The sequence below is a fragment of the Typopeltis vanoorti genome, chromosome 20, assembly GCF_054136105.1.
Source record: "Typopeltis vanoorti isolate ZY-2024b chromosome 20, IOZ_Tvanoo_1.0, whole genome shotgun sequence".
Classification (NCBI taxonomy): domain Eukaryota; kingdom Metazoa; phylum Arthropoda; class Arachnida; order Uropygi; family Thelyphonidae; genus Typopeltis; species Typopeltis vanoorti.
In genome coordinates, this window is record NC_143568.1 from 79,501,782 (window position 1) to 79,514,877 (window position 13,096).

General features: G+C 35.0%; 1 protein-coding gene across 5 annotated transcripts in view; it reads right to left on the minus strand.

Moving 5' to 3' along the window:
- The window catches only part of Klp68D (kinesin-like protein 68D), a 479,354-nt gene that overhangs the window by 31,216 nt on the left and 435,042 nt on the right, over positions 1–13,096 (minus strand). For 4 of the 5 annotated variants that reach the window (XM_090410558.1, XM_090410557.1, XM_090410556.1 and 1 more), the window contains exon 21: positions 12,418–12,557. In XM_090410558.1, coding sequence (XP_090266684.1) covers positions 12,418–12,557 — 140 coding nt within the window. Of the gene's footprint in view, positions 1–9,127; positions 9,466–12,417; positions 12,558–13,096 lie in introns of those variants that run through there. The other variant, XM_090410559.1, reaches the window with a different exon arrangement.

Here is a 13,096-nt window from a genome sequence, read left to right on the forward strand (position 1 = left end):
AAATTTTTAGAAAAAGGAATGGGCCTTTGTTAGATCTTAAATGATGGCTCTATTAAGAATAGAACTGCTCCATTCAAGATTTAACAAGAGAACAATATCAAGCAAAAGCACACTTGTACTCTTGGCAAAACAGACATAATATGTGAAGATGCAGATATTAACTTTGCTTAAAAAAAGGAATTAAAATATAAAAGAAGTTGAATCTTAAATTAAAATGAAATCGAAGGAGGAAATAAATATTAAATTGTACTATGTTTAAGATTATTTGTCTAGAATAGATGGAATCTTAATATGTCAAAAACATCCATGTTAAAATATGGCATGTATAAAGTGGTGTAACATCGTGCGAACGTAAGTTCAGAGGTTACAGTTTGACCACCAGAGATGACGTAACGAGCGATGAGTAGGCATTTGTGGAAGACGCAAGAAAGTGACAGCAAATGGGAGAGCATCGTAGACAAGTTCGGAGTGCGGAAAGAGGGCCCTATAATGGAGTTTAAAACGGATTCACATCTTGAGAGAGGACTTTTTTTTTGCTTCTTTTTACTTTTTCTCCTGGTTCCTGTGGTGTTCCCCGGTCGCATGTGCCCTCCCTGTGGGTCTCCTGCTTGAAGTTCCTGAACGGATCAGCATGCCTGATATCCGACAAGACGTGTGAAGACGGCAAAGCGGCAGCGTGTTTCCCATTGCAGAGCGATGCAAATCAAAGAAAATATAGCACAAGATGACAGCAGCATTCGAGTTTTAGACCATCGGTGTGGATCTATCTGATGAGAAAGCAGCAAAGAATTCCTTTGAGGGTAAATCGTGTTAGAAACTGCAAAATAAAAAGTTTGTAAACCCAGAAGAAACAAGTGGCCAATTCAGGACGAGTACGTAATGGCAATCCATCGTACAGAGGGACAATCTATAACAAAGAACAGATGGAAGGATCGAGAAATCATTTGACAAGGTGGTAATGTACAAATCTTCCCTTTTATCTATTGGTGACGAAGATGTAAAATGGACAGAGTTTAGAAAAGAAGAGAGAGAGATTTTTGAGACAGTTTCCTGTGTTATGTTAATCGAATTGGACTGGTAGTGTACGTTCATAAATTGTCTAATCAAGTTTAATGTGTGGATCGTTAGTAGCAGTAATCTAGTTTAATACCGACATCCATGTTTGTGATATAGATGAACACATAACATGAATGTGTTTGAATAGCTTGTCTGTTTGATTATTATTACCCTGCTTTACTTGTATTTTAGTATTAACTTTGATTTACTTGATTATATGTGTTGTATAAATTGTGATGTTCTTAGATAAATAATAAATATGTTTTCCCATGTATACCTGAGTTTGTCTGAGTATGAGATTGAATTTTACCACTCACGAAAGTATCAAACTTATGTTTAGAGGAAAAAAGGAGAATTTAAGATTGTCAAGGCCATGACTGTATACTGAGAACTCAATTTACCTAACTACTTAATCTATATAAGGTATTACTTGAATTCTGGGAAAGTTTCTTTGGATAAGAATTTCTATCCTAGAGTTCTGACTGGCGCAGCATTAATAAATAAATTTCGTCAGAGCTCGAAGAGAGAAACGGCCCCAGAAAGTCAGTTTAGAAGCCAGATCTCAGTAGGCACAAGGAGAACAATAGAGGTAAAATATTTAAGAAAACAACGACATAACAATGGTGCAGCCGACAGGATATATTTGAAGATTTCATAACATTTAAAATAACATTTTAACACCACCCTATGGTCATATTCGGTGTGTGGAGGAATATGATGCTCCCTGGCTATGAGAAGGAACTGACAGAGTTTGAAAGAGGCATTGTGATAGGATGCTCTGTTGCAGGCATATCTGTTCAGCAAATTGGGGTATCACTGATTGTTGACCTGGGATTGTCCAATTTGCCAAACAGATATGCCTCCAACAGGGCATCCTATCACAATGCCTCTTTCAAACTCTGTCAGTTCCCTTCTCACAGCCATTTCACTGACTTGGGAGCACCATGTTCCTCCAATTTATACTGGAAACAGACACGTGACTCATTACATAGCATGATGTACCTTGCTCATGGGAGTGTCTGTTGACTTCTCTCCAAGCAGCATATAATCAATGAATAGAGGTATCACATTTGGAAAGTCAGGAAGAAATATCCCACTGACAACAGAAATTTCTTTTAGATCTCTTTCTTTAAAGAGGAATCTTAGGAGACATTAAATTCAGCAAAAGTGGTACAAATTCTCTATCCTTAAGAACTATCCAAAAAAGTGGAAATCAAATTTTGTCTTCCTCTATTATGAAAATTCATTTTTCTATCCACGAAGGTAGTCTAGTCTAATCAATCTGTAAGGCAGATGGATGACAAAACCAGTCATCAAAGGCCAACTCAAGGTAGTTGGTCAAGAAAGAACCAGTCATCTGGGCACCAGCCACCCCAGTGTTTTGAAGTTTGTGTCTGAATCTTTTTTCTAGAAATAAAGCAGGAAAATTAAGGCATCCCCATTGGTGTCCAATGCTCTTTTCACCATTCTTTGCCATTTCTCTGTCCACTGCCAGGTGACTCAGATTCTTTTCACACCACTCCTTATCATTTAGAATCTTTCTATAACATGCTCTTTTAAAAGTTGATATTCATCTCAGTCTTTGACAATTACCCATGTCTCACAACCACAGAGTAGATACGAGACAAGAAAATGTTTAATGTTTCCAGCAGTTTCAACTTCATGTTAAGGCTTCTTGATTTACTTTTCCATATGGTGTCCATAGCTGGTAGGTTTAGCTTTTGTTATCTGAGATCTTATGACTTTATGGTCTAAATTGTGCATCATGTTACATCCTAGGTATGTGAAGTTACTAACTCAAGTATATTTCATCCTCTTTTATCAATATCATTGCTTTAGTTTGTTTGATGTTCATTATCAACCTATATCTCTTTCTTCATAAAAAGTAAAGAAGAAGAAAAGATTAAATTCTGTTCTTTTGAATGGTTCTGAAAGTTTACGATATGTGTTCAAGGAAGAACAGAATTGAAAGAAGTATTGCCTCAATGTTGATCAACTGCTATAGGACCAGATGGCATTCATTATGAGATGGTCAGTCACCATCTGCCATGAATCAACTGCTGTTCCTTTCTAAAAGAATTTTTTGTGAGCATAAATTTCCAGATACCTGGTTAAGGGTAGTTACATATGCCTTTCCAAAGCCAAGAAAGAATCCAAATTCAATATTACTGCCTAATTGCTCTAACTAGATGTCTACACAAGATCTTGGAAATATTGGTCATAACACAGCCTGGCTTCTGGAAACATTCAACATTAGATCATCTTCTAATCATCTTCGATGGTAGTGCTAGTGCTGAGCATGAAAATAGTTGTAGAAAGTTTTTTTTCCACTTGGTTATAAGTTAAATTAAATTTGCCAAGAACTTACATTCTTGTTTAACTCTTTAACCAAATATAAGCAAACAAAGTTTGCATGTGAAGTATCTTGACAACTAAGCTACTTGTATATGGAGGCTAATAACTTCATATGAATTGCCTTAGCACAGTTATGGAATATTGAGGCTACTTTACTTCATTTACTCTGTGTTGTTGAGTGTGTTTGTGAATTTTAATATGCAATATCAATTAAGAAGCATCTGACATAGCACCAATGTAAAATCAGTGTAGAATGCTTTTTATGGTATAAAAGTGAGAGCAGAGAGGAGTATGTTGAAAATGGTCATGTGTGAGTGCAAGAAATGCAACTCATATCAAAAGCAGGAGAATGAAGTAACTAACATTAATTGTGATAGTGAGTGATAGTGGACAAAATATAAATGAGAGCATGAAAAGAAGTTACTGAAGGTAATGATGAGGTGACAGTGAATAGAGAAGTAGTATGCTTATGTGGAGTCCTTCAGAGTTGACTGTTTTGGCTGGCACAAATGATTTGAACAAAGAATTTCATATCTTTTGTCATTGCATATTTCAAGAAATATGCAATGACAAAAGATATGAAAGTTGCTAGAGGAAGCAAAAAAGAAGAGTCAGAAAGTAAAGATTGTGAGTCTGCTGCCTTGGATGACAGGACTGCTAATGAGTCAATGAAAAGATTGTGCAAAAGAAATGGTGTCAAGATTATAAAATGTATGGAGCAAATTTGATAAGTGAAAGAACTTTTATGTGCCTGATGCAAAAATCATGGAAATTACTGTATTGGTGGATGGGGAGATGTTAAGTGTGGGTTCAGCCACACTCACCCCCCCCCCCCCCCGCCTTTCCCAAATGAGTAGGTGTACAGAAATGATCATGCAGTGCCAAACATAGTTTCACAGGTTTCAAATATAAATAGGTTGGTAAAGACATTATGCAACTAACTCTAGGTCCAAGGGGATATTGAAATATGCATGTACACAAATGCCAAAAGTAATAAAGGAGAGGAGTTATGGACACTGGTCAGCTAGACTTGGCCATAAGAATCAATGAGATCTGGTCAGCAGAAAACATCATTACATGGATAGAATGTAAAGAGTATTGTATTTTCAGGGAGGATAGAGGGAATAGGACAGGAAATGGAGTACTGCTGAAGAACTTCAACTAACAAAAACAGGAGAATAATTTAGGTCTGGGGGAGGGGGGATGGTTCATTTGAGGCTATCTAGTGCAAGATGCAGGCCAATAGGACAAAATATACGTTGGTTGCTGCTGCTAGAGACTGAGGGGGTCAATAGGAAGATATAGATGTCATGCATCAACAGATTAATACAAATGCATGCCGAGCAATTCTTATGGGGGAGACAGACCGGAGGGAGCAATGAGGAATGGCAAGATGGAAGTGTAATTTATGCAGTTCCTAAGGGATAATTACATGAAAAAGCATGCCATGGAGTGGAACAGGAATTTGATAGCATTGGATCTGGTAACAGCATCAGAAAATGTATTTATAACTATAGACACTGTTATTCTTAGTGGTTGCTAAACATGTGGAATTTTTATTAAGAAAAAGGGTTTATGTTGTATTGCAAAGCTGATAATTATGACCGACTTAGGAAGTAGTGTGGAGCAGTGCCAATCTTTAAGAAGCTGCAAACTTCTTAAGCATTGGCACTGCTCCACACTACCTCACTTCTCTCATTGTTTGAGAGAAGCAATATCAGAATGTATACATGAGGATAAACCAAGTTGGAGTTGAATGAATGAGTCGAGATATATATAGAGTAGAGCAGATAAAAAACGTTGCGGAGGAAATATAAAGAAAAAGATGATCAGCAGCATACTCACGATCAGTACAAAGTACAGGCAAGAAGGGTGACTAGTATGGTAAGAATGATTATGGAAGGATAACTTTACTCAGTGCTGATGGTAGAAAGGTGACAAAAACAGAAGAAATAGTTTAGTTGCTGAGTCACATTTGTGTGGTGCACCAAAAATCTTCTTGAGAATGTTTGATACTATCGAAGAGATAATCCAATTAATCAATGATTTCTCTCTCTCTCTCTCTTGCATTCCAGTCAGTCTTTTTCAGCCTTATATCTCTTTTATAAGTATTTTCATATCATGTTCCTGTTAAACTAGATACATTTACTGTCCAGTTTCAAAACTTACTGAATCAAATTCTTTTATTCAATCTTCCTCTCTTCATTTTTAAACAGCTTCCTTCTCTCTCTCTGTCTTTTCTAAATGTTACAACTTCCAGATGTTCAAGAAGCACCGACAAATTCCTACCATCCCTTTAATCTCTTGTCCCCCCCCCGCACAAGTACAGATTCTCCAACTTTTTACTGAAATCAACATTCTAAAAACCGGATCATTCATCTCTGAACCCTCTCCTGAGTTTGCTACATGCTTTGCAACCTTTCATGTGGGGGAGGGGAGAAGATATATATGTAACTCCATTCATTTTATCCAGGCTACAATTATTTAAATATTCCTGAAGAGACTTTAATGTCAGCAACACTCGTTATTACTCTCTGAAACTTTGCATTAAAAACAGAACCCTGCACCATGCCAATGGCTACCTTCTTTCTTGTTTTCCTGTATTTTCACATTCTACTCTATACAAAACTTAATGGTGCTGGTCAGATCTATCCATCTGACTAAATCATTGTTCATCCTCAACTTCCCATCTTGTACACAAACTTGGCATGAAGTAATCTATCAAATGTCTCTGTGAAGTCTAAGAATATAACTGCATATCCAACACATTCATCCTTTTATCATTAAATGCAAAACTTATTTCTTACAAACTCATCCTAGAGAATTATATTGTTAAGTAACCACCCCGATACCTTAATCACAATGTCAGATATGCAGACTGGTCTAATGAAGACTATTTAAATTAAACTGGATAAATGAAGCTCATTCAAAAGCTCTTAAGCATGGGTGATAAACAAAATGAAAAATTGTCTAGTATTTAAAAAAAAGTGAACTTTTTTTTGAGGGATGGGTGGGAGGAGTGCCTTCTGCTTTGGATAGCACACAGAAATAATCACTTTTATGTAAATTTAGTGTTCTATAAATTATGAAAAATGTGGATAATCTATTTTCAATACAGATGTTCTAATTAAAAAATTAGAACATCAGTATTGAGCATCAAAATATACAGAAAATGTTTATATATATATATATATATATATATATATATATACACTCTGAGTCTTTTTATGAGTATCATTTTTATGCGGTGCATATTTCATGCAAATTCGGGGTTTCCCTGTTGTAATAATGAACAGTGTGTTGCAGCACATTCTGGCGTAACATGTAAGCAGTGAGTGTCGGTGAAGTTTAATTTTGCATGTGAGTAAGTGTTTGTCTTTTCATTATCGAAAGCCTAAATTTTGCTCATTTTTATTTTAAAGATTTAATTTGGCCCAATGGAGAAAAAAAAAAGCACCAAAGAAAATCAATTTCTTTGGAAATGAAAATTGCAATTTTAGATCGCTTAGCAAAGGAGAGGGATATATGGCGATTGGTAAACATTCTAAGTTAGGTGAATCTACTATAAGAGCAATTAAAAAGAATGAAGTCGCAATAAGGAAATCTGTCATTTCCACTGCAAAACTAAGTGCCAAACTATCATTGTACTCAAGAGATACTTTATTAAAAAAAAATGAAACGAGCACTCGTAATTTGGATTGAAGAATTAACTCAAAGGAGAATTCCTATAAGTGGTTATTTAATTAAACAAAAAGCTCTTCGGTTTTATGAACAGATGAAGCAATTGGAGCCATCTACTTCCTCTTCCCAGGCTGATAAAGAATTTTCGGCTAGCAAAGGATGGCTAACCGGGTTTTTAAAAAGGAATGCACTTCATAACGTGAAGATTACAGGCGAGGTTGCAGCAGCAGATGAAGCAGCAGCCAAAAATTTTCAAGAGAAGTTAGCCAAAATTATTGAAGATGATGAATATTGTCCCGATCTAGTGTTTAATGCTGACAAAACAGGATTGTTTTGGAAGAAAATGCCTAGTCGAACTTACATTGCAAAGTCTGAGAAAAAAAGGTGAGTTTAAATCAAGCAAAGATCTAGTTGTTACTTTGCAACAATGCATCAGGGGATCAAATGTTGAAACCCCTCCTTGTAAATCGATCTCTAAGACCACATGCTCTGAAAGGCAAAGATCTAAAACAGCTGCGGTACATTGGATGGCTAATACAAAGGCCTGGGTAACAACTGTTGTATTTACTGAATGGTTCAATAATTGCTTTGTACCAGAAGTGGAAACACATATGAAGCAAAAAGCTCTCGATTTTCAAGTTTTATTAATTAAAACTAATAAATTGACAATGCACCATGTCATCTGCATTTAGAACATCCAAATGTGAGGTAGCAATTTTTTTTTTTCACCCAAATCAACAAGCATTATTCAGTCATTAGATCAAGGCATAATTGCTACTTTCAAAAAATATTAAGTTAAGCACACTTTTCAATTTATATTGGATAAACTAGAAAATGAATCATTAACAGTAACTGACATTTGAAAAAAAAATTCTATTTTGAACTGCTTAAATCATGTTGCATCTGATATCGCTGAAATAAGACCACAAACTTTAAATGCCTGCTGGAAAGCAGCTTGGCCAGGATGTGTTGTAAACAGTGCAACCATTCAAACATCTACATTATTAGCTGAAATCATTATTTTGGCATATGAAATTGGTGGAGAAGGTTTTGATACATTTAGCCAGAATGATGTAGACAAATTGCTTGTGGTTAATGTCTTAAGTGACAATGATATTATTGGATATCGATTAACTTTAGATATCGTCGAAGATCTAGAAAACGATAGGGAAGCAGAAGAAAAACCTGTCCCCCCTCACTGCAAATATAATTTGAGAAGGTCTTGAACTGTGCAATAAATTGGAAAATCATTTTCTTGTTAATTACACAAATTCTGACTGAGCCTTTAAATTCCAACGTGAGCTGAAGAACTGTATGTCTGGATATTGCTAGCTGTATAAAAAATTAATAAAATCATTATTGCAAAGTTTAATCACTGATTTTGTCGGAAGAAAAAAACTGGCACAGAAGGAGGGTGAAGCTAATTCTGTTTGTGAAGAATCACTGCCTTAACCATACAGATCTCATGCACTGACTATCTCTTCTGGTGATGAAAGTGATTTCGCACCAGTTCGCAAACGTTGCTGAATATTGTCTAATAGCAACGATTATTGTGATGAAAGAATGTAAAAAAATGTTACTTTTCAATAAAATTAAATGAATAAAGCTTTAAAACAAACTTAAGCATTCTTATTTTCCTGAATTTTTATAAACTTTTTTCATGCGATTTTAGGTTTATTTTAATTCATTTATTTTAATTTATTTTAATTGCTTCGGTTTTATGGGGGTTTTAGAAAATTATGGAACGTATCCCTTCCCTAATTTTTCAACGTAAGTTGGTCTTTTTTTTTTTTGTGCAATTTTTTATATGCGGTTTTCTGTGGAACGTATCTACCGCATAAAAAGAGAGCCAACTGTGTGTGTGTGTGTGTGTGTGTGTGTGTGTGTGTGTGTGTGTGTGTGTGTGTGTGTATATATATTTATCATACTCAAAAGAAGTAGCCATCAAGAAATATCAAACTTTATTTATTTATTTTTATTGTCAAGTTTCTATATCTACATTAACTCAGCATTAGTAAGGTGGGGTGTCACTGACCCCCAAAGATATAGAAAGAATAACTGTGACATCCTACTTTACTAACAGCAGGTTAATAAGTACAGTGCTTTTATTTCCAACTATAAAATTATTTATATTAACAATATAAATATAAAATTATATTTGGAAATAAAACCACTGTATTTATGAAATTCTTTGGGTAAACATCTGCTTCTTGAAGAAAGGAAGCAACCCTTGGAGTTTGAAGAGTATTATTTTCATTCATTTTCTGATCGTCTTATGAAACCCTTCACTTAAAAAAAATTCACAAATAATTGCATGCAATTATAAGATATGTATCCTTAATGGTGAATGCCTCCTCCAAAGAGAGATGAAATCTGCAAGATTTGATTATTTAAAAGTTACAAGTACAAACCCATTCATAAATAGTTTCTGGAATTAAATTATAAACTGAATGTAAGAAAGTCTCAAAAAAAAAAAAAAGAAAAAGTAATGTGCCTATCAAAATGAGACGTGATAAGCTTGCATAAAACATGACAGTATTAAATATTTTATTAAATATTTTAATGAAATTCAAACTGAAAAGATAAGTCTACATCTAAATGACACAAAACATAATATAGCGATGAAGAATCACCGAAGTTTAATCCTTGGTTTTTTTTTTTTTTTTTTTACTGTTTATATCAAGCTTTTATTAAAATTTGAATCAGCATCCAATAATGTAATGATAATAGATTTTGGTTGAAAAGACCTGCGCATGAATTCTATCTAGGATGTAAAGAACTATTATAATGGTTTTTGTTTTCTGCAAGACAGACCTACTGTCCAGAGACTATCTGCTTAAAAAACATAGCCTATTGCTTAAACAGGATTAACTGGTTTATCAACAGCATTAATCATGTTTGACACACCCAGAATATTTGCCCATGACAGGCAAATGAGAGATTAAAATCCTGCATAAAATGACAATTCTGAAAAGCTAACAGAGCAGAAACCAGGATAATCCTTTTTCAACTTCTGTTAGATGAAGAATGAAGACGAGTATTATTAATACTATTATTACTTCGCACCTCCACTGTGTTCCTAGAGAACCGGTTCACGGTACACACTTAGACTGCGCAATCTACACAATTTGCTGCTAATTAATGTACTTTCATTAATTAGCAGTCTCTCTTTCTCTGTGTGCACGTGCATGCTTTTCCATGCATGAATGTGTATTCTCTGGTCGGTTTTCCTGTTGTGTGGGAGAATAAACCTTATTACCTTCACATGTACCGAACAAACTTGTCTTCATATGTAAAAACCATAATAAAGATTCCTCATGTCATGACATAAAACAAAGCCAGATCTTTTTCATCTGAAAGGTGCGTGTTACATCATTCTTCTCAGTGCATTATGAATGTCCCATGGAGTTCGAGATGATTTCAAATCAATTCAAAGTCAGAGATAATCAGATTTAGTTCCCATAATTTATATACCAACTGACATAAAATGTCAATCGATATATAAATAAAAAAAAAGTATTGTACCAGCTCAAGTAATTATTAGTAAAACATAAAATATTGTTGAAATTATAACGTACATTGCTTCACTTATCAACACTTGTGTGGTCGATTTTGCTACCGATTACATTTGCAAAATAATACAATTTATAAAAAAATATCAATTGAAATTTACTTAAGAGTATTCAGATTTATAAAAAAAATATATTGGGAAATGAGATGTTCATTTTATCCATGGAATCCTCGTGAACAAGTCCCAGCATATTGAAAGTTTATTTTTCGCTTGGTTAGACTATAATAAATTTAGTTTAATCCTTTATCCAAGTGTGAGCAAACAAAGTTTGCACCTGAAAGTATCTTCAGGACTGGGGTAAGGTGGTACAACACCAGGCAACTCGTTGCAAAGGTGGAGCAAGCTAACGTCACTACTATCTCAGTATCTCCCATAACGCAAAACACATCTCCTTGCGGATATGTATAATGTTATGGGAAGGTATAATATATATATATATATATATGTATAAACATTAAGGGAAGGGCCACTACCCAGACTAGTTTTGACCTTTATTCAGTGGGAGCCAGGCCCAAGTGGAGATACCAGGCAGAAGCATTAGCAAGGTCATCTCTACCTGTAGGAGTTGCCAAACGGTGTGCCACCTTTTTATTAAATTACTCTGGATTTAGAGAAAGATGTTGAAAATTTATTTTTCACTTTGTTAGATTATAATAAATTTAGTTTAATCCTTTATCCAAGTGTGAGCAAACAAAGTTTGCACCTGAAAGTATCTTCAGGACTGGGGTAAGGTGGTACAACACCGGGCAACTCATTGCAAAGGTGGAGCAAGCTAACGGTCACTACTATCTCAGTAACTCCCATAATGCAAAGCACATCTCCTTGCAGATATGTATAATGTTATGCATTAAGGGAAGGGCCACTACCCAGACTAGTTTCGCCCTTTATTGAGGTCTCTTCAGTGGGAGCCAGGCAGAAGCAATAGCGAGGTCATCTTTACCTATAGGAGTTGCCAAAACGTGTGCACCTTTTTATTAAATTACTGTGGATTTAGAGAAAAATGTTGAAAGGTTATTTTTCACTTGGTTAAACTATAATAAATTTTGTTTAATCCTTTATCCAAGTGTGTATCCAAGATACTTTCAGGCACAAACTTTGTTTGCTCACACATGGATAAAGGATTAAACTAAATTTATTATAGTCTAACCAAGTGAAAAATAAACTTTCAACATCTTTCTCTAAATCCAGAGTAATTTAATAAAAAGATGGTACACCATTTGGCAACCCCTATAGGTAGAGATGACCTTGCTAATGCTTCTGCCTGGTATCTCCACTTGGGCTTGGCTCCCACAAAAGAGACCTCAATAAAGATCGAAACTAGTCTGGGTAGTGGCCCTTCCCTTAATGCATAACATTATACACATCTGCAAGGAGATGTGTTTTGCATTATGGGAGATACTGAGATAGGAGTGATGTTAGCTTGCTCCAGCTTTGCAACGAGTTTCCCGGTGTTGTACTACCTTACCTCAGTCCTGAAGATACTTTGAGGCGTAAACTTTGTTTGCTCACACTTGGTTAAAGGATTAAACTAAATTTATTAAAGTCTTAGCATACTCTGTATATATAAATGCATTTCATCCCAGGCTTTATCTTTACTGAGGCAATCGCCAGTTATTTGCCCATCCACTAAGAATATTTCCAATTAAGACTGGAAGAGCTGGTGAAAGCATTTTTTCTATTATAATGCCTATATGTTCATCAAATGAAGCTGTAGAATAGGCAAATAGTTAAATAACAAAAGTGTACTGATTTACCTAGCATCAATGTCGACATCATCTTCATCTCTCAATGCATCCTCCAGTGCAGCTCTAGTATGTGGATCAAGTGTCGGAGCATCATAATCCCGAGTTGTACGCCGAGGAAGATCCAATAAAACCCACAAAATATTTTCTCCCTGAAACAGTTAAATTAATAAGGTTGTAATCAAGTAATAAAGAGACCCGACACTATTGTATCTTATGGTAAGTACTTTCACAATAGCAAACACCATTATACAGAACTCACTCATTCTAAACAAATTCACTAATTCTCACCTTTCATTCTAACAAACTATTCCCTCAGTCTCTAGAAGTTGCTATAACTTGTGATGTTTGACTGTAACAAAAAGTCACAGTGTAATGTGAAGTATGCATATTAACAAAAAGGATAATAATAATAATCATAGATTCCCTCATACATTACAATATATGGAGGGATCTATGATTCAAATTGTGCAGCCAAAGATTTGAGAATGGTTCAGAATATATCAATGTTTGAAATGTATTTGACAGAAAAAGGAATTCTACACTAGTGATGGGCTGCAATTCCACAAGCATACATGAGAGGTGGGGTATAGTAGATAAAATGGAAAATGTTAGTGCTGGTAGATGGCCTCAAAGACACAGGGAATGTTATGTTTGTACACAAATGTAAGGCGTATTCAAAACACGAGAG